This window comes from Saccoglossus kowalevskii, chromosome 6, assembly GCF_978046115.1.
Source record: "Saccoglossus kowalevskii chromosome 6, keSacKowa6.1, whole genome shotgun sequence".
NCBI lineage: Eukaryota > Metazoa > Hemichordata > Enteropneusta > Harrimaniidae > Saccoglossus > Saccoglossus kowalevskii.
The window spans coordinates 31,143,280-31,170,484 of NC_140646.1; the positions used below are offsets into that span (position 1 = coordinate 31,143,280).

General features: G+C 34.1%; 3 protein-coding genes across 4 annotated transcripts in view; 1 reads left to right on the plus strand and 2 right to left on the minus strand.

The window, feature by feature from the left end:
• The window catches only part of LOC100371145 (phosphorylase b kinase regulatory subunit beta-like), a 41,791-nt gene extending 29,389 nt beyond the window's left edge, over positions 1–12,402 (minus strand). For both annotated transcript variants that reach the window (XM_085500368.1, XM_078007274.2), the window contains exons 1-8: positions 12,261–12,402; positions 10,652–10,790; positions 9,189–9,288; positions 8,075–8,236; positions 7,331–7,467; positions 2,601–2,760; positions 634–831; positions 181–316 (exon numbers count right to left, since the gene is read on the minus strand). In XM_085500368.1, coding sequence (XP_085356494.1) covers positions 181–316; positions 634–831; positions 2,601–2,760; positions 7,331–7,467; positions 8,075–8,236; positions 9,189–9,288; positions 10,652–10,790; positions 12,261–12,339 — 1,111 coding nt within the window. In that variant the 5' untranslated portion in view covers positions 12,340–12,402. The remainder of the gene's footprint in view (positions 1–180; positions 317–633; positions 832–2,600; positions 2,761–7,330; positions 7,468–8,074; positions 8,237–9,188; positions 9,289–10,651; positions 10,791–12,260) is intronic.
• A 224-nt stretch (positions 12,403–12,626) lies between these two features.
• On the plus strand, positions 12,627–26,791 carry LOC100371300 (T-cell immunomodulatory protein-like). Its single transcript, XM_006813592.3, has 16 exons — positions 12,627–12,855; positions 15,155–15,257; positions 15,775–15,929; positions 16,258–16,312; positions 16,868–16,945; positions 18,238–18,515; positions 19,397–19,491; positions 20,121–20,290; positions 21,023–21,185; positions 21,504–21,606; positions 22,167–22,210; positions 22,590–22,668; positions 23,952–24,067; positions 24,268–24,350; positions 26,145–26,262; positions 26,398–26,791. The coding sequence occupies exons 1-16, from the start codon at positions 12,633–12,635 to the stop codon at positions 26,455–26,457; spliced, it is 1,923 nt and encodes a 640-aa protein (XP_006813655.3). The 5' UTR covers positions 12,627–12,632; the 3' UTR covers positions 26,458–26,791.
• Positions 24,873–25,928, minus strand: LOC100370544 (histone H3-like). Its single transcript, XM_006813589.2, has 2 exons — positions 25,696–25,928; positions 24,873–25,589 (listed from the first exon to the last, which is right to left on the minus strand). Exons 1-2 carry the CDS (start codon positions 25,826–25,828, stop codon positions 25,312–25,314), a joined length of 411 nt encoding a protein of 136 aa, XP_006813652.1. The 5' UTR covers positions 25,829–25,928; the 3' UTR covers positions 24,873–25,311.
• Positions 26,792–27,205: the final 414 nt, after the last annotated feature.

Consider the following 27,205-nt stretch of genomic DNA (forward strand, 5'->3'; position numbering starts at 1 on the left):
ATATGATAAGCTCCGCTCGACAAAGTCGACAGCGGAGCTAAAAAAAATCCCAGGAGTATTTGACCAAAAATGACAAAGGATATCAAATTCCTTAAAGTCCATTTAGTTGATGTTAAAAGATGAAATATAACATACATTTAGTCTATTTTTCTCTCTAAAATATGTCAAAATGCTACTAACCTTCAGGACTATATTTTACTAGTGGTCGGAGAAGAGTTTCATACTCATCAACTTGTTCTTTGTTTCCCCTAGCAACACCATCAATCACCATGTAAGCAAAAAAGATGGGCCACTCGGATTCAATTCCATCAAACAACTGAAAAAAGTAATTAAATGTCTGCTAGGAAGGTGTAATTCCAAAAAATACACAGAGTACATTAAGAACATAAATTTCAAAGTAAATTTCATAATTCATTATCAAAGAGTAAAAAAAAAACAATTCAACTGTTTGTTTGCACATCAAAATGATGTACACTTCACACACTAACTAACAAAGTGCATCCAATTGTGTTTCACAACCAGGTGAGTAGACTGTTTGTTAAAGGGCCGTAGTAATTTGATAAAAAACACACACAAATTTGACTGCAAGACAGACATTAACCTTACTGATATATCAATACATAAATAGCTTACCTTTATTTCAGCTGGTCTATAGTGCTTCCGATTTCTATCTTCTAGAACTGTACCATAACCATCGCGTAAACATCTTTTAAATCCATATCGCCCTCTCAGTTTGCGTATTAACTTATCAAGAGTCTTTTTGACAACGTCTTCTTTACTGACAGCAAACGCAGGGAAACTCAACGTTGTAATGAGAGCGGCGTCAGTGTTCTGAAAAACAAAGATGTGATATAATGTAACAGTATCAGTAATATAACAAGAATGTGATATAATGTAATATTATCAGTAATATAACAAGGATGTTATATAATGTAGCAATATCAGTAATATAACAAGAATGTTATATAATGTAGCGATATCAGTAATATAACAAGGATGTGATGTAATGTAATGTTATCAGTAATATAACAAGGATGTGATATAATGTAATGTTATCAGTAATATAACAAGGATGTGATATAATGTAATGTTATCAGTAATATAACAAGGATGTGATATAATGTAATGTTATCAGTAATATAACAAGGATGTGATATAATGTAACAGTATCAGTAATATAACAAGAATGTTATATAATGTAACAGCATCAGTAATATAACAAGGATGTTATATAATGTAACAGCATCAGTAATATAACAAGGATGTTATATAATGTAGCGATATCAGTAATATAACAAGGATGTGATATAATGTAATGTTATCAGTAATATAACAAGGATGTGATATAATGTAATGTTATCAGTAATATAACAAGGATGTGATATAATGTAATGTTATCAGTAATATAACAAGGATGTGATATAATGTAACAGTATCAGTAATATAACATGTGATATAATGTAATGTTATCAGTAATATAACAAGGATGTGATATAATGTAGCGATATCAGTAATATAACAAGAATGTTATATAATGTAGCGATAGTAATATAACAAGGATGTGATGTAATGTAATGTTATCAGTAATATAACAAGGATGTGATGTAATGTAATGTTATCAGTAATATAACAAGGATGTGATATAATGTAACGGTATCAGTAATGTAACAATGATGTGATATAATGTAACGATATCAGTAATGTAACAAGGATGTGATATAATGTAACAGTATCAGTAATATAACAAAGATGTGATATAATGTAATGGTATCAGTAATGTAACAAGGATGTGATATCATGTAACGATATCAGTAATAAAACAAGGATGTGATATAATGTAACAGTATCAGTAAAATAACAAGGATGTGATATAATGTAATGGTATCAGTAATATAACAAGGATGTGATATCATGTAACGATATCAGTAATATAACAAGGAAGTGATATAATGTAACAGTATCAGTAATATAACAAAGATGTGATATAATGTAATGGTATCAGTAATATAACAAGGATGTGATATCATGTAACGATATCAGTAATATAACAAGGAAGTGATATAATGTAACAGTATCAGTAATATAACAAAGATGTGATATAATGTAATGGTATCAGTAATGTAACAAGGATGTGATATCATGTAACAATATCAGTAATAAAACAAGGATGTGATATAATGTAACAGTATCAGTAAAATAACAAGGATGTGATATAATGTAATGGTATCAGTAATATAACAAGGATGTGATATCATGTAACGATATCAGTAATATAACAAGGAAGTGATATAATGTAACAGTATCAGTAATAAAACAAAGATGCGATATAATGTAACAATATCAGTAATAAAACAAAGATGCAATATAACAAAGACATAACATATAATGTAACGGTTATTCAAACTGTTGTATCAGTGATATACTAAAGGTATTTACGGTAGGTACTCCTGATTTGCCCTCTGACAATAATTTTGACCTAAATTTAGCAGGGGGTTAATTTTACTACTCATGGCAAAAATCAAGATTTTTCTAGTGATTGTGAAAGCAATTTGGAATTTGAGTCGACCAATGAGAGGGCAGTAACTCATGACCATTCTTACCTTTGAGCTACTTTCCCTTGGTAATAACGTTTCTAAAGTTGTTCTGTTTCTATTGTGTGCATCAATATCGACATAAATTGTAGACCAGGCTGCACCATGTTCACCAAATAAATTGAAACCACTCATAGCTTCTAACGCTGCCTTAGCCATACCAATTGAACTATAAGAAGATACCGATACTTTGTTATGCAGGAATGTTCAGGGGACACAAAGACTGCATTACAAAATGCCTCAAAATAAACAATTGGGTTTGATTATTGGGTTTTTACATAGAATTGGCTTATAGGTGTTAAATTAAAAGCATATCACTGACAGTATATTCAATACTTTGACATTTCGGGGTATTATAATTGAAATAAAAAAATTCTACACAATGCTTTTTTTAAGTGTTATAAATCACCACATTTAACTAAATTTGGAGTGCGTTTGTGTCGCTCTCTCAGGGTGCCCCAAGTGACGTGGCAGTAGTGACCTGTGGCAGCGAAAGGGTTCCCAGAGGAAGTACACAAACGTAATCTTGGGAAGTAGTTTGACATGATCGTACTGGTCCGTTGCTATGCGAGCAAAACTCATGTAAAATGTACAAAATTTATTTTAAAATCACGCCTAGTTGCATTTTATGTTTGAGGAAATTACCTAAACACCTTTTTACCTATTACCTACCGGTATTCATTATTTATTTTACCTATATCGATTTCGTCATTCCCTATCATTTTCCCAAACTTCCCCGGGTCTGCAAGCAGGGATGGTAAAAACTGCCCGAGTCACCCAAGTTGTGACATCACCTAGCAGTCGAACGAAAACTAGACAGACTCGAGGCGTCTCACGCCATCCTGAGGTGACGACGCGAATGCACTCCTGTTCAATTCTGAAGGTGTTGATATATGGCAACAATAATGAATGCTCCAGTGCCATATTGGATTCAGAGAAGCGTCTATATGCAATAATGACTTCCACTTTGCCTCACACATCTCATCGCAGACCCTTCTTCTCATCCGATATAGCTGTAGAGTATTCATCATTGCTTGTTTAAATAACAGCTAGGCAAAGATGGGGATGTGTGCGATAATGGACAAGACACAGTTGGACCCATTATTTAATGAATCCCCCACAATGCCATATTGGATGAGAAGAAGGGTTTATGGCAAGATAATGTGTGAGGCGAGGCCAAACACATTAGGCCAAAAAAAAAACAAATTGTTTTGTTGACCTCATGACCGACCAAAAAATATGGAATATCAGGTCGCGTTTGAACCTCGGGTTGATCTATATTTAAATACGAAAGAATGAAAGAAACACTTTGATTTTTGTGTTTAATATCTAGCATGCGTTTGATTGATTGATTGATTCCCATATACTTCGGCTATTTATGATACTCTTAGTTTTAACAAGTTTAAAAAAAAAAAATTCTGACCGACCGACCCAATTTTCCAGACTTGAGGGCAACACAAGTTTTTTTTTTTTTTTGGCCTTATTGTGTCTAGACACTTCTCTGAATGAAATATGCCACCTTGGGGAATTCATTATTCTTGTTCTAAATCACTACCAGAATTAAACAAATTAAGGGCTCTTTTTGTTGAAATGAATTACATTGCAAATAGAGGTCTGATGTCATGAAGGGTCCTACTATTTAACGCCCGGACACGCGAGGGAGTGTCCGGGCACGCGCGGAGGCGAATAGGGGGGAATATCTAACGCGCGGGGCAGCGGCAGCAATCCTTGTACTGTATAATATTCGTTTATGCTCAAAATTTGAACCGGAGTGGCGAATTCGAGCAGCTATCCACACTTTTTATGATCGACGCCCGGGCATTCCGGCGAGTCGAGTCCGCCATGTTGTTTACTAATTTTGGTTAGCGTTTAACAATAGGACAATACCATTCGATCCATGGGGGTGACAGTCCTACGAATGTGCCGACATTGTCGAAGGACAAGGACAGGAAAAGTTTGTGCAAGTGTGGCGAGACTCCTGTAGTTACGCGGAAATTATTTACCTCATGTGAAAAAAAGCATGTTTCTCATTGTTGTGCTATATTGTATCGTATCATGGATCTAGGTAGTCCTGCGTACAGTCTATGGAGGTATGCCGGGCTGTGGTGGGGTCGTCTATCAACCAAACGCGCTCCCGTACACACAGCACTGTATTCAGGGCTAGCATCCAAGAGCTTCGTGGTTGTGTTATAATGTTACAATGTGAAAACAGACAACCACTCAGCCATAATACGTATCGAGACCAAACATAATTTGTCGATAATCGAGTGTTTCAAGAAAAAGTGAGATTGTCGCAAAATGTAGCAAATCGTTTTCAAAACAGTGCCGCTAAGAAAGTCTCGCTTTGTTTGCGCCCACTGTAAAACATGTATAGTAAACAAACCGCCCTTTTAGAAAATATTTTTATTAAAAATAAGTACAAGTCAACTAAAACGAAAATTAAAACATGTATAGTAAATAGACAGACACCCCTCCCTTGTGGAAAATATTTTTATTCAAAATTATTCGAAATTGACAATGCTATGATAAACGTGTTTTTCGTTGTCGCTATAATACAGTATCAGAACTCCAAGTTAAAATATTAACGAGGAAGTACAATTGCGCATGCCTCCCATTAGTTCCAAAGAATGGCATTATCACGTCGGTATGTTCAATGGTCCACACCTAAGACAATGGCATAACTCTGTAATAGTTCTGAAAAAAAAAAAAAACATTAACATGTCGGCAAGTTCAATCGTCCACACCGAAGACAATGTCATAACTCTGTAATAGTTCTGAAAAGAAGGTGTTATCATGTCGGCAAGTTAAATTGTTCAAACTAAAAGCAACGTCATACACTGATTTAAAAAAAAAAAAAAAAAAAACCGCCGATAGCATACGGGTTTGGAAAAGATCGATCACGGGGCGTGTATACAGAAAACTACCGGTATGTAGCTCGCCAACTGGGCTTGGGATCTCTCCATCGCGTCAAGTGGTCATTCATTCGCAAACGTAGAGGTCATAGCCGTCGCATCGCGATTTTATAGTAGCTCACATACCGGACTCACACCCTGCTCGGGGATCATGTGGTCCGTGTTACGAGCCCGGCCGTTACAAATTGGTCTGGGATCAGCTTGTAAATAATCTACTGTAACTATACACTGCACAAACAAACTACAAAAGATTCCATAAAATAGAAATACAAGGTGGCGTTTATCACGCCATTAATTTATTCAAGACCTTTTGTTACCTGTTATAGCTCCAAACAGAAACAACAAATGCTTTGTCTCTCGACGCAACTCGCCCTGGTTATGTAAATGTTTTCCCTTTCCATCAGGCTCCAAGCCGGAACAAATGACAACCTTTTTTTTCTGAATTATACAAGTTCATCATATTTGGTATGTCATGTTTATTTGAAAAAAAACGTGCCTTGCTTGGGTTGAACCACGGTTACTAAAAAATAGTGACCGTGGTTGAACTGAATTAGGGACAGTGTATGTTCCCCTCTCTGTTGTAGTTGTACAATAGAGTGTCAATCACAGCTGAATATGTGTCGCGGCGTCAACACTTTGAAATATGTGGACGAAACGTAACATATTCCGTACGCTATACTGTGCACGAGATTGACCAAACTCTGTGTTTTCGACAAGAGGTATAAACCAGGTTTACCGTAAACTGCGTGTACAATAAGAAATTTACCGCATGCTGTAAGAGTGGGGACAGGGGGTGGGTGACTGGTACAGGAAATAAAAAAGGCATCTTAAGTTTTTACAGGAAGTTACCATTTACAATAAAAAAATCGAATTTTACACTTAAAGATATATTTGATATTTTGTGTTTAAGAATCTATATTGAAAGCTTAATGTGGAAAATGCTTTATACACTTACAAAATATACGATCTTTGTACAAATCATGGATGAATAAAACGGTTGATTACATTTTAAGTCTTGTCCATGGCTACGAATATACGTTTTTTATTTATTTGTTTTAATTACATTACAAAGTATAAAAACATTGGACGAAAATATCCCCTCTGTACCGTACACGAGATTTACCGAACTCTGTACCGTTCACGATATTTACCGTATACAAACTTGCACTGCAACAGGAAACACAAAGACGTTACGATATTCTTAGGATACTGACTTCATTGCAAGCGTACGTAGCATTGTCACCTGCATACAATGCTGTGTTTACGGGGACACATAACAATGAGAAAACAACATGAGGTGAATAATTTCTGCGTAACAGACGTCTTACATGGTCATTTTTAAATGAATCTTACTAAAAAATACTACGGGAGTCTCGCCACACTTGCACAAACTTTTCCTGTCCTTGTCCTTCGACAATGTCGGCACATTCGTAGGACTGTCACCCCCATGGATCGAATGGTATTGTCCTATTGTTAAACGCTAACCAAAATTAGTAAACAACATGGCGGACTCGACTCGCCGGAATGCCCGGGCGTCGATCATAAAAAGTGTGGTTAGCTGCTCGAATTCGCCACTCCGGTTCAAATTTTGAGCATAAACGAATATTATACAGTACAAGGATTGCTGCCGCTGCCCCGCGCGTTAGGTATTCCCCCCTGTTCGCCAACGCGCGTGCCCGGACACTCCCTAGCGTGTCCGGGCGTTAAATAGTAGGACCGGTCATGAAAACCTCTAAATTCTGATAATGGTTCTGATTTATAACACGCCATAATAAGCAGTGTGTCGTTTTTATTCCCTAAATAGCACAAGTATTAGTACTTAGATACCTTGCATGCATTTCTACAGTTCCATTGTTATATTTACTTCCCATCTCCCATATACCATAGTCAGGAGTTCTGTAAGCACGTTCCAAGTAGTAGACAACATTCTGGATGTAGTTTACTTCATCCATGGTATAAATAATCTGTGAAAAAAAAAAAACATACCAAGTTTGAATGAAACAGGCACACCAGAGAAACGGTTGATGACTTATCGATAAGTTTATTGAGACGAAAAAGGATGCTAGTCGAACAAAGGTCATCAAAATTGACGCACATATAAATACGATTATGTCTTGCATTAAGTTCCTCCTCAATAAGTTGGTCAAGGTTCAAGAAAGGCTTAAAGACACAGGAAAATATAAAAAACATGGCTGCCAGTTGGCCATTTTGAATCAGATCACACAAAAAATCATGATGTACATCAGTAACCTTTTATGTCTAATTTGAATGAATTTGGCCAAGCATGCCTGAGAAACACTGCTTGGCTACCTTGAGTGATATCAATACAAATTTTGAATAAATGACTGGCTTGCCAGTCAGTCAAAGATCAATAAAATGATTAATGAACCTTCAAGATGAATGCTCTGATAGTATAGTTCCAAAAATGGAATAAATAAGTCAGACAATAAAATTAACTGACAACGTCATTTTCAATGTCAATTTCATGGGACACATGCAGTGTAAAATACAGTATTTTTTATGAAATTCAAAGGTGAACTGTGCAACAACCATGTATACAAAACAACTTACTTGGAGACCAGATTGTATCATCTGTGCCAAATACAATAAGTACAACGATGTAGCATCAATTTGTAAATGTTCGTAGTCATGTTCTGTAATCAATTTTCCATCCATTTTATACTTTGCATGAAGTGCATTGTGGGTCACTTGCTCATACTTGAACTTTTCAACCTAACAAAAAAACAAAGAATGTTAATAAACAAAAACGAATCTAAAGTCTGCAATGTTTTTTTTTTTTAAATCAGAAGGAATGACATAATATCCTCATATTTCAAAAACGAATTGAAAAACTCATTAGTTGGCAAGAATAATTAACAATAATAACAAGCATTACAACAGCTGAATTTGAAAATACATATTGACCAGTAAAATTCGGCTAATTTGTTGAAAAGAATGTGTACACTAACCCAATGATGGACATTAACACTGAATGTATAAATGGTAAAAATATAAATCCAAAATTTTACCAGGGGTTGAACACCAAAACGGGCTGATCCTTAAAATGAGCGAGTGTGAGTGAGTAACTCAATGGGAAGGCTAAACCACTGGCCAAGATTCATAAATGGATGCTACTTTGGTGGAACCTTTGTTGAGGTCTGCAGGTACTTGTGTTTGACCAGGCCTGATTGACACCAGAGTAATGCATTAAATTGTTGTAATGTCATTATGATAGGAAGATTGGTCACACCTCCCTGACACACACTATTTATCAGCACTTTCATTTGCAATATGCAAAAGGAAAAAAATGAAAAATTAATAAATGGTCTTTTACAGCAAAATACACTATAAATTTGATCAATTTACTGACAAAATTAGCATAATATTGGACAGTTCTTCATCAAATACACAAAATCCAGTAAAACAGTCAAAAATTGTTATAGGAAAAGTCTATGAATAAATGACCAGATATAAATAGTGACTGTTACGATTCTAACAATGTGCTGTTTTTTGTTTTTAGTGTCCGCAACGTCTGGATGAATTTTTAGCAGGTGCAAAGTCTGAATGTTATTGATGAGTTTCTGTAATGCTATTGGTCAAAATAAGTTTCACAGACTAAGCCATGACCTTTAACCTTTGGTGTGTGGAACTAAAATGCAGAATTCCCTCAGTTCCATGCTTTTACCTTATCAGCTTGTCGCATATAACAGAACAGAATTCCTCGCATACATTTCACAGCACTTTGCTCAAGTTCATAAGTCCTGCCAAGGTCATTATCAATACGCCTGTAAAATAAAAGTTGTGAAATTGTATATTACTTCACCCATAATCAGCTATGCAAATAGAAAATTGTTTAGCAATAAAATAAGAATGTTACAAGACAACTATGTGAAAGTGAAGTATCTATGAAGGCAGTAACAGTATTTGTGTTGTCTTCATGAAAGTAGAATTTGTAACTGAAAATAGATGACTGCACCAATTAAGGGAATTAACCTTTTGACCTTTGACCACCAGGTATTTTTCCCACCAAAAATTCAGTGTAAATTTTTACACATTTTATAAAATTTTCTTTAAATTTCAATATAATTTTGAATCATACAGACAGTATCTGACATTTGTCAATTTTTAGCAAGATTTCATGTTAGGAGCAGACTGAACAGACATTAGAATTGACATTAATTTTCGCTGAAGAAATGATTCAGTGAAAATAAAAACCAGCGAATATACCTTTTTTCCTATATTTTACATTCAACTCATCAAAAATCAGTGAAAATAAATTCCATACAAAGCACCAAAAATGTATTTTCAGCAAAAATTTATTCCACCTAAAATAAAGTATTTTACAGTAATCTCCAAAACAATGAAGTTATTTGTTGTGTGTACATCCTGACTATATACTCATTTATGAGTGATATTTAGTTTGTATTAAATTAAACATCAATTTGTGTTTAACCATCATTCAAGAAAAAACAAAACAATGCCAGACAAAATTTTAAAGATGCCAAAAAATGCACAATTCTGTTCCAGGTCTGGTCAGAAAATCGGAGGCTAATAAATTGAGAAAATTCCCCCAATAATTACATGTTAGGTCAACATTTATTACAATATTCTTGAATTTATCTATTATTACCATATTAATTCTATTTAAGGCCTAACAGTGTTTGGTTTATCATTAGAAATACAGTCAAACTTAAATTATCAGAACATTTATTTTCCAAATTTATAAATTACTTCTCATAGCGATTCGTTGATATGCTATGTAACTAAGTATTCAAACCATCAAGTAAACTTAACAAATTTAGCTTAGTTCCAAGAGTTTGAACAATTAAGACTTAATTCTACATTCTTGCATTAATGCTACATTAATATTTGACCTCAGATTATCAGGTAGTTTTTCCTTCACGTTTTTGAGCCACATTTTTGTTTCTGTATGATGTTGCTGTAATTCATTTTTACTTCCATCCATCAAGTTTCTTTTTTTAATATAATTTATTAAGTGTGTTTTTATTATCAAAATATACCCCTCCCGAGATTCTAATGGTCAACCCCTACATGAAATCAAGTGACTTATATAACACATGACACTATCTAATTTTAATTGTAAGGGTATAAGTAAGACAAATAGTAGAACTTGTTGTCAAAGTTTACCTGTATGCTAATGCTAAAGACCATAATGCTACTGCACAGTACACACTATCCCGTACTTTAGCTTCTTGGTTGATGGCAGACGTATCGACCGGAAATAATCCAGTTATAGGACTCTGATAACATAATATTTGTTGTTTTACTGTTATAAAAATGGATAACAACAATAGAGTTAGAGACAAAGGAATGCTAGAAATGTTACTCAAACTAAAATGCAGTAAACCACCGTTGTTGAGGGATGGTGAGTAAACCAACTAAAATATGAAAGAATTGAAAAAGTTGTCGCTTTGTATTGAATTATGGGTGCGACGCCCTAAGGAACTCGTACCGAATGATTATTTTGAAAGCACTACTAAGGTTTTTTTCACTGATATATCATAATTCTGCACAATGTTTCTCTGTGAACTGGGCACGAGTGTGAAGACAGCATTCGGTTTGATTCATGTGTGATTCCTGTTCAATTACCGTACGATTTGCGTTTGATTCGGGTACGATTCATATACCATTGAAACATACTATAATTCACACAAATGTTGATATATAGCAATTTCAGCTAATTTAACAATATTTTTGTGCAGGGAAAAAATAGAGATCAACTTAGTATTTTCTGTGAAAATCAAAGTTATAATAGTGCGAATGACAGTTCCTTGACGCATCTGCGAATGTTCGGAAGGTCAAAAGACAATGATTATAAATAAAAACATCAACATCCTTGTTTCAAAGATTTTATTTATTTTTTAAATTGAGTGGTGATAATTTGAAACTATATAATTTTTTAAACATATTTATGCGTTTCTTGTCTGTTTCAAGGGCTATTTTATACTTGTTTGAGCCCATGTGACTTCCGATGTGAGCGAAACTGTAGGACTATTTATAACCATGATTTTCTCCAAAAGAAATAGGTTGATCCCTATTTTTCCTACAAAAAATATGCTATATATCAACTTTTGTGTAAATTATAGATATTTCAATTTGTATGTCAATTCAATGCAAAACGTACGTCAATCGAACGTCAATCAAATGTGAATCAAACACTAATCGTACGTGAATTGAATCCAAATCGAACATGAAACGCTGTCCTCACACTCGTGAACTGGCCATCAAATTTTTCTGAGTGTTATTTGTTGAAAAGTCATTATTTGTTTCTGGCTCTATGGTAGAGCCGACTGTATACCGACGATGTGTATATAATTGACAGACGAAGCAAAATACCTTGCCGGACCCAAAACGCTGCGAAACCAAGGAAGTGCAGGTCTATGCATAAACACTAAGTTCCCTGCCCATGAATCATGAGAATGTTTTTACACACTCTAGTAACAATATGATAATTGATTTCAGCTTTTAACTGCTATACTTATATAGACCAAAGTCAACTGGGCCCCTAGTAATATACTTTTAACGTAATCTAGTTGAAACGTAGTTATATGGATAGCCGATGGATTGGATAGTATGTATTTAGTCTGTCTTGTTGGCAAAAGTATCATTTTATGACATGAAGTAATATACAAAGCCAAAACAGAATACTAGTCATAAGTTATTACGATTTTTGTCGGTCGTCATGTTTTGAGAGAACACGAATATTATGACGGCGATGGTACTATTTTCGTCATACCTATCTTATAATAACCATCAAGTTTCTTTGAGACCACTTTGTACTTCTCCTGAGCCACATCCTTCATGTCATCAGACATTTTTTGGATGTTAAATCCCACACTGTCCTAGTTCTCCTACATGTATATTCTAATTATGGTGCCGTAAAGTGGCATGATATACTGTCGCTAAAAAACAGTTGTCCTGTTTTTCCTTACTTTCCGCTTATTCAGACTGTTTATTCATATATATTAATATGTGAAAAACATATATGGTGGTGATTTGTACCAATTATATCGTGTATTAGTTGTTGTCCTTGTTCTTGTTGAATATACTTTTTTACGGCATTGTTGGAGTTGAGAATGTCACAAACCCGGAAGTACGGATCAGAGAAATGAGAAATGGACAGAACATGGATTACGTGTTGATTTCGAGATGTGTTGTCTATTTATTCGTTGTTGCTGCCCATTGCCGAGGACAGCTCATTCCACTGTCACAGCAGTCGTTTAAAGATATCACTAGCAATGTGTTCGAAACTCAAGTGGAAGGCGTCGTAGCGGCTTTTGGCGATTTCGACTGCGATAAGAAAACGGATATTTTCGTCATAGCAGAGGACGGCAAGTGAAATAATTATTCATAAATTAATATAAATATGTAATTATCATCAACAATTATCATAGCATCCGTTAATTTATGATTTTTTTGTTTGTAATGTATTGAAATATTATGCCTTAATATAAAATTCAAAATGCAAAATTAATTTTTATAATTATGAAAATACCATTCTACATTATAATAACAATAATATGTACACAGTATATTATTTAGAATTACCAGCTCAACACTATTATTTAATATGTATATATGTATCTTGGTTAAAGGGAGATACTGTGTAATATTCGCGTAATATTGAATAAATCCTAAATTGATTAGTATTTACAGTGACAAGATGCATTTTGAATAAATATATAGATAATAAAGTGAATGGCATAAAGATGTACCTTAGCTTATGAGAATATTTATAAAAAATTATCAATACAGATTATTAAAATATTTAATAGTGATTGTTTCAAGAGCTAAACAATGTCTACGCCCATAAAGTGTGCACATGCCTTCTCGTGACATAGCAACTGTCACTGCCCACATACTCAAAATTTGTGGCTTGCTGATTCGATAATGCTGAACTGATTAATATTAATTAGAACCATACTATTTCCTGAATGATTAACTTGAATTCTAACATCTATTTTAATTTATAAAAATGTACATGTATATTTATAAAACATTTATAACGACCCCAGCTTTATGCCCTTCACTGTACTAGTTAAATTATGGTCTAGAGATTGTGAAAGTGTGTAAACCACAACAATTGGACCTGATTGGTTTATGTGGCGTAACTATCAAGCGACCATGTTTTAACTAATTTGTATCCTGGCTGTTGCTAATTTCCAAACTTGTGGTCAATTTTTCGCATATTAATATTCGTTTAGTTGATCTCATAAACCATGCCATATGACAAGGTTACTTCAGGTTACTACTGGAATTCTAGAACACTCATTGGCCAATTCAAGACAGCCATTGTACAAAGTTAATTGAAAGCATTAGTGACAATGCCCACTGAACATTGTGTCAATGTCATTCTAACAGTAATTGTACGGTCCTTGTACAACAACAGTTATGCATATCCCAGGGTGAGGTTATATTAATTTCAGTATTGGACTTCCCACTGATACAATAAATATAAAGAAGTTATGAAATTACGAGTGTTGAAGTTTGACATTGAAAATCTCACTACTCCAGAAATTTCAGTGTGCCTTCCATGACTGGTCATTCAAATACTATTCAAGGTGTAGTGAAGTGAAAATTATGATGTCTACTTTCCCAATCTGAATGCCCACATAAAGCATATGAGAAAACTAATTATATAGTTTAAGCTTGTATAGTTCACCTGTAGCTCCGGGTGTGTGTCATAATAGTTGGTGAGACTCCCTAGCATCATAAGGAAAATTGCAGGTTTGACTCTTGTGGTCAGCAGCCCTCTCAGCAGTGAAATTATTACATTCTGCCCACTTGTCTGGATTATAGTAATTTCAAGTTCAGAGTACAATGTATGTTGTTCATTTAGATGGAAATGTAAAGCTGTTATTGTCATGTGTTGTTTATGTCTTCGGGACACATATCATATTTTGAGTATGAAGCCAGTAAATGTGACTGAAAGTCACCTTTCGATTAATATAACCTTAAGATGTCAAATCTGATTTCATGTGCTAGCTATGCACACATTGTAACTTTATTATTATTGAGGCCAGACTTTTTTTATTCCTTGTTTCTCGAGTTTTTATAAGGCAATTTTTTTGAGGAGGGCGAAAAAAAAAAAAAATTAATTCTTTTTTTCCATTAGATTTGTGTGTTTCTCAAAGAATTGTAAGTGAGATCATTGATTGAAGTGAAGAAATGAAATAAAATGTTATTCCACGTATAACCTTGTTTCTCATCTGCGCGAGACTTCGGTACTTTGATCATGATACTCCCACGAAAATGCAACTTGGATTTGTTATGCGGCGGGCGGTAAAAAAATGAAGATAAAAATAATATTTTTTTAGCAATTTTTTGCGCTTACAAGTCGGCAAGCGCGAGAAATTACCCTGAAATAAAATTTTATTTTTATTTCATTTTCGGCTCTTGTTCATTCGGCGGGTTCGCGAAACAAGGGATAATAAGTCTGGCCTGATTGATTATTTTATACCAAATAGATCAAATATTTCAAATAGATCTTCTAAAAATTATACCTATATTCATATATATTTCAGGTGATATGATATGTATGTCAAATGTTCTATTGAACAGTTATTGCAATACATGAATCTATTTATTGAGATCATTTATATATGGTTTGCTCATAATGTTCATTTCTAGGCCATCGTGTGGATCTATGGTTGTGGCATGAAAAAAGCTCTACTGCTCCTGGAAGTACTCCTGGTACTCTGCGCAAATGTCAGAATGCAACTATTAAAATACCGTATGTATTTCTACATTTACTTTATCATCATAATTGGAAAGGTTAGAGAAAAATGTGAAGAAAATTCACGTATACAATGTGCTTATTTTAGTATGCATTAAAATTGCCTACACAAAATATGTATACTCAAAACTGCGAAACAGGGAATCAAGTTCATGCAATGCATGCTGGGCTTCAATGCCTAAATAAGAGCTCTAAATATGATTTTCAAATTTCTTACATACAAACTATGGTTGTGCAGACTTAATTAACCAATTTTTACCATATATTGGACATTTTTATGTATTTTAGTATAATTTGTTTATTTATATTGCCCAAATAGTCATAATTTTCCATGGAAAAATACAGGGAAAATTATTTTTAGTTTTTGTTTCGCAAAAAGTGGCAACAAATTTGACTTTAGGCATTTAAATAGTTAGAATAGTGTAATTGTTTTTGAAGTCTTTGATGCCATCATTGTTCTACATCAAAAATAATATAAAGTCTCATTTTTGTTGATTTCTACTTTATTTCTAAGAAATGAAGTGATAACCAGTGTGGTCCCAGGAGATTATGACGGTGACTCAAGGATGGACCTATTGGTGCTAACAAAACCATTGACCAAAGCCAAGGATGACACAGCACCTACCTCCAGTCACATATACTGGGGGATTACAAAACAACTTGCATTTGGTAATTTTATAATTTGTTAGTGTGTGTCAACTATCCTCAAATTAAACACATTGACTTTTCAGCGAAAATTAACTCCAGCTATTAATAAAGTATTTTATAGTATGCCAAAATAGTATGGCCAGATAGTAGTAATAAGTGAGGTCTGCCAAATGGAAATGTCTTATAATTCTGAAACAGTGTCTTAAAAAATCTGTTAGTTGGTAGATCCAGTTTACCAGGCAACTGGTGCATGTGTCAACACTTACAGTTGATGTCTCATTCAGTTTGATCAATTTACCATTATAAAAAAGACAACCTTATGACCAATATATATTTATATAATTTCCAGATTTGAAAAATACAACGGTTTCTGTTGATATGTTTGATCAGCCTCTAGTAATGGAGTAAGTAGTGGTTTTTACATGTATTGAATTGCATACACAGGGTTTGGATTTATACATAAGATTCAGTTTGGACAGGACTCTAGATTCCAGTACCAGAAAAAAGTCTATATATATAACCTATAGTTCCTGCATGTGAAATTCTGATAACAAATGCTGTTCAATAACCAGCACTGACTAGCGATCTGCAGTGACAACATTGCACACAAGTCGTTTTATTAAACAGAGACGTATACATGCATATTTAACAACAGCAGTGAACAACACCAATATTTTTATCTATGATTTTAAAAAAAACAATTCTTGCCAATCACACATATACACAGCCTATAAAACCCCACGCCCCTGTCAAAATTATGGCATAAACTTTGGATGGTTAACTATAAGAAAACAATTTATTTTCTTTTTGATGATATTTCTAAAATCTATTTATATAAAATAAAACACTCCCAAAAATAATTCTTGTTTTTATGATCATCTTTGCATATAGCTGGTTTTATTGCTGGTATGTATGTATGTATGGATATGAGTTATTAATATCATGTATTGTTTTTACAGTTACAATGCTGACATGGTTCCTGATATTTTTGGCGCTGATTCAAATGGTGACAGATTTTTCTGGTCCGCCGATCCCAAGTATATATTACTTTATTTGTTTTTTCTTTTGTATCTTTTGCAGTTAGGGATTGACCATACTGTGGATAAATATTCTGTGCAAAGAAAAATTAAAAAAAATTCTAGCTCAATGCTCAGTGAAGAAAACAATTTATTATCCACTGTTTTCCTACCATCTTCCTGAGTGTCTGATTGTTAGTCCCTTACATAATTTTGTTGTTTTCATATCTGTCAATAAATATAAGACAAATTACACTTACCGTATTATCATAATATTAAATTTATGTTTAATGATCGAGTGAAGAAATTAAAAACAATAGTGTTGATTGCACACTAGACTTTGTATTATATGCAAAACACCTCTCACTAATTACTGTTCACACCATGAAAAATGATAAATTTGGTTTCTATGGCAACAAATCCAGAAATATTGGATATAAGCAGGCCTGCACTGAAAGTTGTCACATCATTAAATAAAACATACTTTGCATTGTTCTAATCACTCAGGGGCACTTTACCTTATTATGTTAGTAGGGTTTTCTAAATTTGAAAAAAACTAAAAGACTTTATGATGCTTACAAGGCTCAGTGAAGTTTTCTACAGATCACACAATGAGAATGATTACAGGGGTAAGAGGTCAGGAGTCTGTGAGAAATATTTTGTAGATCATACAAAGTGTGATGGAACTTTGAGGTCATGTTGAAAAGAGTTTACGTTGCATTAGAATGTATAGTAAAACTGTGTACAGCGACTACCCAAAGGACTTTATTAAAATGCTTTTTATAATAATTTGACTGTTTTTTAATGGATCATGAACTCATACATTTGACATAATATTTGTCCAAAAAAATCATAAAATGATAAAATGATACTGTTGCAACTAGAAAAAAAATATTAGAGTTGATCAAAATCAAAATTAAAAAAGTTTGAGGAAATTAAAAATTGTTTTATAAATGGATTGCTAATTATTATTTTGGTCTCTAAACAAAGCCCAATCTGCAAAAGTAATGCTGAAGGGATGCTCACATAAATGCAGGTGGTCTTTATACACAGGTTGCTTATACGTTTGCCTTGGGACTGCCTAAAAGTGGTTACTATAGGCAGGTGGTCTTTTTATAGAAGTGGTCACTAACACAGGTTTGACTGTATTATGGACGTGACCTTGTCTCTGCATATTTGTGTTTTCATGTCACTTCTTATCAACACAGCTATAATTTGCTTTACTTCCATAAAAACTTGTACATATCAGTTTTGTTTGTTGAAAACCAGGATTTCTGTCAATATTTTTATTTTAACATTTTCTATATCTACAGCTCAAAGCACAACAGGAATATTGTACCCAAACCATTCTCAGACGAAACTGAAACTGCCCAGGAAACACTGCTCCCTCTACGAAAACCTCACTCGCATATATTTGTTGATTTGTCTGGAGATCTCGGGGCAGATCTTCTCGTCACTTCAGTCGACTCAGGTGTTACTAAATTTGAACAATGGATAAAAACGAATGATAAGCTGCAATGGGATGGGACATATATTGATTTGCCATCGGGTAACTTTGCACATGTTGGACAGTCGGTATACACTGACATTGGTGAGTTTTGTTTTATATAATAATTTTTTTTTTAAAAGTGTTCAGTAAAATAGTGTTTTACAATATCATGTATGCTATAATATGCTTTTAAAAAAATTTTCTATTTTTTTTTTGCCGAATTTTTTTCATAAACAAAAATTTATCAGAAAAAACAACAACTATGCTCTCAGTTATCTCGAGACATATTAGAAACACTTGGAATGGTTAATTCAAACTTCAACACATAGACAAGACACCCTCTGCTTTGTTCATCTAAATGCAGACAAAATGTTGGTTCAAATGTTTGTTTCGCTTGTTGGCTTCCGAAGTTAGTAGTCATTTGAGTGTTTGTTAAGCAGGACCCGTGTACATCTGCATTTAGCACATTTTACTCAAACTGCTTAGTCATTTCTACGAAACGAAACCCTAACCCTAACTCGCATTTTTTTTTCATTGGCCTAATAGTATCTGAGCAAATTACACACTATGAAACACAACATGAATAGCGCCATCGATGTTCAACAATTCCAAAATGGCTGTCATGTCCTGTCAGCACAAATGAATCGAGCTGTAAAGTAGGCGGGAATGAGGTGGAAACTAAATATTCTGGACAAATTTATTTCTGTGACATGGCGATGTTTGAAGTCATTCAAAATTAAAGGTTAGGGTTAGGGTTGCGTTTCGTTTCGTTTCGTATCGTATCGTTTCGTGAAAAAGACTAAGCCAACCCAATCCCTTTGAGTGCTAAAGTCAACTTTTGTACCCTTTCACAAAATGAACCTGCATACTTTTATAAAAATTGTTTTTTTTTTCAAAATTGTTGATCAAAAACTGTACAGTATGTTAACATCATTTTGATTTCCAGTACATTCACCTAATTCTTATATCCATTGTTTTCCCAGATGCCAGTGGGAAAGTTGATCATTTGCTGCCAGTATGTGAAGATGAATTATGCCATAACAGTGCTATTTATGCAATGTATGATGATGAGACTGAGGTAACTACTAAATTCCCATAATTCTAAGAGTTATTTATGCAATGTATGATGATGAGACTAAGGTAATTACTAAATTCCCATAATTCTAAGAGTGATATTTATGCAATGTATGATGATGAGACTAAGGTAACTTCTAAATTCCCATAATTATAAGAGTGTTATTTATGCAATGTATGATGATGTGACTAAGGTAATTACTAAGTTCCCATAATTCTAAGAGTGTTATTTATGCAATGTATGATGATAAGACTAAGGTAATTACTAAAGTCCTATAATTCTAAAAGTGTTATTTATGCAATGTATGATGTTGCGACTAAGGTAATTACTAAATTCCCATAGTTCTAAGAATGCTATTTATGCAATATATGATGATGAGACTAAGGTAACTACTAAATTCCCATAATTCTGAGAGTGTTATTTATGCAAATTATGATGATGAGACTAAAGTAACTACTAAGTTCTCATAATTCTAAGAGTGTTATTTATGCAAATTATGACGATGAGACTAAAGTAACTACTAAATTCCCATAATTCTAAGAATGCTATTTATGCAATATATGATGATGAAACTAAGGTAACTACTAAATTCCAACTAAAATGAGTACAATATAATGTTGCTATTGTTTCAGTGGAGGTTATTGTTGAATGGATTCACTTTTGGTTCCATGGGTTGGGGATTTATACCACCAGCGGATAATCCACTGACTATATCCAATATACCAATAATGCTTAATATTGGAGATTATACAATGGATGGCTTTCCGGATGCACTGGCAATACTTCAAAATACTAGTCATGGGTAAGTTCCATATCACACATTATTATACATCTGTCACTGTAACGCCATAAGTTACAGCGTGCCATAATTTTGCGATATTTTACAGGGTATTTTCATCCTACCATATAAGGAAATGTGAAGTCTAATAATGATTATGCACATAAGCGTCCTCTAATAATTAAAAACATAGCATTGTAGACATTTATCAACCAATCATGTTCAAACTAATACCTCATGTCATACACATATGCACATATATATTTGTTTCACAATTCAATTCAACAGATTTCATTAAAACTTCATTAAATCATTTTATTTTGATGTACAATGGCCTTTTTTGTGCTGAAAAATGATCAAAATCAAGCATCTCTGGCGAAACCAGATCTTGGATATTTACAGATGGATTTTGTTAAAACCTGATACATACATTGGAAATTATAAAAACTTGATGCATGCCATTTTATTTTTCAGATCAGATTCAAAATGGCCAACTGGCAGCCATTTTGTTTTAATGAATGTGGTTCTAGAGCCATATATCTTATGTTCAAATTTAATATCTTCATTTACATCATGTCATAGATATACAGATTTATTGGTTTGACAATCTGATTCAAAAACAAAACAAAGCTATATATCTCAAATTTGTTAACTAACAGGGACTGTGCCATGCATGACTTGTTTCACTAGATAATTCAGACCAATGATGAATGCCAGAATGATAAACATTATGTTTTTTCCCCCATGTCTCTTCAGCGAAACTACTAGACAGTTGATTCTATTACATAACATTCTATGCGAATCGAACGATCCGGATATTTGCAGCAAAGATTATAGAACATTCATAGTGGATATTTATCCTGGAGTTATGGACCTAGAGGAGCCCGTAGTTGCATCATTCTTTGACTTCTATGAAGACGTGAGTCAAATGTTGTATTTTCATTTTCTGATGAAGATTTGGTTCTGTTGTGTTTTTTTAATTTTCTTATTTGCTCATGTTTTTTTGTATTGGTGCAATATTGGGTTTTCCTACTCACACAGACAGTGCTTCACCCAGCTTGAAGTCTGTCACAGGACTACCTACCTGGGTAACGTTTTGAAAGATCAAAGTGAATGGAATTTAGGAAAAATATACTGCAAAATATTTTCAAAATCGTCTTATAACATTTAATCGATATTTGCTACAAGCAACTGAGTGTTTATAATGACTACTGCATTGATTATTTGTAATTTTCAGGGAGTTTTGGATCTTCTGGTGACAACTATGGTTGATGATAAACCCATGATCCATGCTCTGGAGAATTTCTTAAATGAAGACGCATGTTTTGTTAAAGTCTTAGGTAATCATATGTATATTGTACCTTCAAGCACAAAATAGCTCTTTTTGTCACTTAAAAATTGTCTGATTTCGTATTAGTATGCTTTGTGTTCGTAGGATTGCATTTTATACAATTGAGTGTTGATGTAAAATGTAGAAAATCAAGATAACATCAAAATCCATATCTTTCGTCAATTAACTCTTTTTGTCAAAATTAATTTGCATAAAAATTATTAGCTAATCATTTTGTGATGTTTTAACATGCTTGCCACTTCTGCTGTGTTTGTGCTGGAAAGACAGTAGAAAAAATATCCATATAATTCGGGAAGAGAATGTTCAAGTTCAAGAACACAAAACAAACAACTAACAAATAATTCATTTATAGTATGTATTAACCAACAAACACATGACACAACAATACATGAGACAGAGAGAAAAATAAATATGGACCTGAAGGCAGGAGTGATATCAGATATTTTAAAAATCGAATACCAATCTGTAGAGCCATTCACGTTATTTATTGAAGATACATGTGCACATTGAATAGCTTACTGATACGAGAAATCTTTTTGTTATTTTCAGTTCTTAGTGGTTTATGTTTTTATAATTGTCCAGGTGAAGTAGAGGTAAAGTAACAGTCTACAGTCACAAGTGTATTTTTTATACAAATACATATTTTTAAATTAAAAATAATAAATCTATCTCAATGAAAAAGGAACTTATTTACTGACCCTCTTGAACCGATAACTTTGATTAGTTTGTGATAAAAAATGCATCATATTTTTTACCATTTACATTATTTCCAGTATTCCATAATGAATTAGGTTACAGTGAAAATGTGTTTTTGGTGGCTACTTCATGAAAAATACTAATAAATTCAAATGAGCGTAAATTGTTTTATAGGACATTTCTTCTACAATTATTTTGTTTAGCCATGATGTCTTCACTATCAGTGTTAAAAATATCATATGTTGTATACAAATATAATTTACTAATTCCTTGTAGCCATATGGTGTGAATCAGCCTGGTCCTATGATCAACTACCAGACCACTGACCCGGATGGAAAGCAGCGGTTCTCAGCAGGTGCGAAGACTCTATAAAATGTCAGCATTCATTGGAGTTTTCTTTTCTAGAAGATTCAATAATTATAACACATCCTAAATACGCCTGTCTACCGGTAGTTACTGGTACTTTGATCGTATCTTGGTATCATCTGAATCAGTGTTTCATTTATACTCATTTTCCCGCTATTGCTATTTTGTTATTTTCGTCAAGCAAATTCTATTGAACAAACATTAACAAAGTTGATCAGACAATGAAATATCACTCACTGTCAAGAGGCCACTCAGTATGCTGAACACATATGAGGCCTAGACAAACCACTGATTATGAACCATATTTGAACTGAACAAGGGTCTGGAAAAGTTCTTCTCCTCATGGAAGTGATCTTAGACTGACCCAGTCATGGCAATTTTATTGTTTTATACGATAATTCCTTTAGAACGAGTTTGTAGAATCCTCCTGCGTTGATGCGAAATTACAATGACTGGTCTGTTATGCTGCGCCCTCTATAGTTGTCACCATGTTTTTGTGGCGATAAATATGCTAATGAGTAGCAGGACTTGTAAGCTGCCAGCCAATAAGAATGACAGCTTTTGATCTGACCTGTTCTATGCATATGTGGCCTGACACGTAAAACCTTTGGCTAAAACACACGCCTACTTTCCTGTATTGGATTTGTTTCACTTCCTGGTCCCATACACTACATATCATGAATAAGTAATGGAAATAGATATGCTGCAGAATAGACCAGTCAGACTGCGATTTAAGGAAATGAATTAATAAATTATAACTGGGCTAGTCTAAGGTGATCTATACAAGGATCTATACATGTGAAGGCGAAATTAGCATCCAGTGTCGCAATCAAAGAAATAATGATCATATTACCATGACCAAATTCATAACCTGTTGAAGCTAGTAGAAAATGGCACGAGTTCAAACAATACAAATCTTTGTGCCCTCTTAACAGGACAGATTTTGTAGGGATATTGAGTCAAAATGAAATTGTAAAAATTAAATTGGATCAGCTTTGTGACTGGGGAGAAACTTATTTTGTTCATGAAATGTAGATTTCATATTACCAAATTAAAAATTCCATAACTATAGTAGGATGTTATGTCATTGGCGTGTCAGGAAATAAGTACAATTGTTTGCATCTTAAGAAATCAGTGACGCATCATATCGGCCTTGAGGGCACACTGCAACACAGTTTACACGAGTACAGAAAATATTCATTTTGATCCAGAATACTATGATGCTGAAAAATAAATCAGAATGTTATTTTATTTATCTTGTCCTTTCCACAGCTGTCCAGTTGTCACAGTCTGCATATTTCTCTTTACAACTACCCTATGTGGTGATGGGATTGGGACAAACACCCAATTTTATTGATTACCTTACTGTAGGTATACCTAACAATGGTGTAAGTATAAATATGCATGTCATAATTACTCGCATTGCACTATTACATAGGGTCCCCTTTGAACATCCTGCTCATTACCCTTTTATAACATGCTACATCTTTCAGAACGCTGGGCTGATCAGAAACTGGCAAAAGTAGATTTTATACCATCTTGCCACACATCATGAAACTAGAGTAAATCATGTTTCATTACTCTACAGGATTCAAGACAACAAACCTGGACTCAAATAATCCCCTGCTCGAAAGTGATAGTAATACCATATCCACCAGATGAACCAGCAAAGTATGTATTAGAGTAGTCATTAAAGATGACAAGTTACATAATTTTTGACGCTCACAAATCTATCCAACAAAAATGCCATTGCATTCAATTTATCTTATATTTATAAAGCTTCTTGACTTATTTAGCTTTTTTTTTTTTGTTTTTTAAAACAATTCCAGAAGAGCACAAGTACTTAAATTAAGGTTTAACACCTAGACTTAGTCCGATGTGTTTCAAAATGCAAAAGGACAAATCCTTTTGCATTTTGAAACACATCGGACTAAATTTCATTTGGGGTAGGGCTAACAAATTGAAACATGTTTTGTGTGCTCTCATTGACGAGTTCTGAACTGGCTGATGAACTTTTCATAGAAAGACATTTTAGGTGTATACAATCTTGCACTTTATCCTAAACTTGGCAATGAAATATATACTTGACATTTTTTTGCACAAGTTAGTATTACTGTTGAGGGCATACATATTCAGGAATCCAAGGACTTGTGGTGTAGGAGGAACACTCATTTAAAAAACACAGACTAGTGCTTTTTCGTTTAATTAAATTTAATACAAATATATTATTCTTGCAAATCATAAACAAATGTAACATCAAAAGTTAGTACAAGGCAAAAATAGCAAATGACTATATGGTAAATCTGTTGTGATCATTGATACTCTGGACCAGCCCGATTGTTGAGATCACTGGAATGCTAGGACAAGACATATTCAGCACAATTCTATTCCATTTTTTTTCTCTAGGGGGGGGCAAAATTTTAAATAAGAGCGAAAAATGTTTTCCCCGGTGACCTGCCCATTGTAATAGATGGACTAAATATCTTCAGATAAACTGAAATAGTTTTACAGAAGTTTCATTGTTCTTCTGTCAGATTAACGAGTTTAGGACGATTGAAAACAAAACTTGCCCAGGAAAAAAAAAAATAGGAACTACTAGCTAAAATTGTAGTTTAAAAAAAGTCATCAGCACTTAAGCGCGTTCTCCGCGAATTCGTCTTGCCAGCTGGATGTCTTTGGGCATGATGGTAACTCGCTTGGCGTGAATGGCACACAGATTGGTATCTTCGAACAGACCAACTAAATAGGCTTCGGCTGCTTCTTGCAGTGCCAATACGGCAGAACTCTGAAATCTTAGATCAGTTTTGAAGTCTTGAGCAATTTCACGAATCAGTCGCTGAAATGGCAGTTTGCGAATCAACAACTCTGTGCTCTTCTGGTAGCGACGAATCTCTCGAAGGGCTACAGTACCTGAATAACAAGAGGGGAATGTCAATTGAAGACACAACTAGAAGTTTACGCGATCGGTTAAACATTTCCGATAGTCGTGCGCTACACAATGCTAAACGAAACTTACCAGGTCGGTACCTGTGAGGTTTCTTGACTCCGCCAGTAGCTGGAGCGCTTTTACGGGCAGCTTTGGTTGCCAACTGCTTTCTTGGGGCTTTGCCTCCGGTAGATTTACGTGCAGTCTGCTTCGTACGAGCCATGACGATAACTTCAAATACACGCCGAGTAGATAATAAAGAAGTTATACGATGTTCTGTAGCGGAGAATAAAAATGTGTCGTTCGGATAGCCACATTTATGAAGACGAAATACTTCCTATTGGCTAAATCCAACCTGTCATAAATTACTAGTACTCTGATTGGACGAAGTTCGCGCCATTTATGCAAATGACTTCGCGAATTAGATAGTTGTATGCAAAAAAAAAAAATACCAGATGCCTTCCACAGCGTTGGAATTTCGTACTTTCAGATTTTAGTGAAAAAATCAATTAAAATTACTGTTTTTGTTTGTTTTTCAGCTGGAACAGTAAGATAATCGTGACACCGAGTCCAATTGTTTATATGACAGCCGGTGTTCTGGCCGGAACATGCATTTTCATTGCGGGTATTGTGGGCATTCTACATTGGCGCGAAAAGGTAAGGACGACGGACTATATGCCGCATGATGTATCTGTGTCGAACTGTTTGTATATGCGGTTACATCGAATTTAAAGATTTGTGTATTTGCGTGTAGGAAAAACTTAGATTTTCGCATCGTGTTTTCTTTTACAGAGAGAAGACAAGGAAGAGAAGCGTCAGGAAGCTCATCGGTTCCATTTTGACGCCATGTAAACGCAATGTGTTCCAAATGAGCGTCATCAGTGCGGGTGTCCCCCTTTAAACTACTCTTCTATGAATCTGTTACGATATTGGTATACCACTAGGATATACTATTATCGTTTTTTGAAAGATTGTCTATTTAGTCTCAGATATTTGTTATTGTTATCTGAGATTTTAGTTGATAGTATGCATAACAAATCTCGTTTCACTTATTGGTGCATGCGGTCTGGAATTACTACATTCTCACTTTGCATAGTGTGGGCGTGGGCGGGGTGAGAAGCAAGTAACAAGTTGTAATTTGACTAGTTATTTCACCTGAAAACTATTGTTTGTATTAAATCAAATATTTTTTTTTTTACCAGCAAGTGAAATTGAATACTCCTGTTCGGGAAAGTTCGTTATGTAAATCATGAATGACCCAAGGCCTTTTGAAACTAAGTTGCAATTTAGTATTTACGTCATGGCGGTGTACATTTCTTCTTTTTTCAAGCTGTATTGCTAGTTTTATTGTCAGAAACTTTGATGCCAAATTATACAGTTATTTATAGTTTATTTATTAGTTATACTCTCCTTTAAAGTATGTGCATCTCGAAACCGGGTTATGTACTCGATGTCACTTTTCAAACAATAGGAAGTGTTATTATGTATATATTATGTTGATTTATTTCTGATAAAATACAAGTTTTGATGACAGTTTCAGTCTGCACACATTTTTGACTATCTTGTCTTCCATTTTACACTTTGTACAACCAAAAAATAA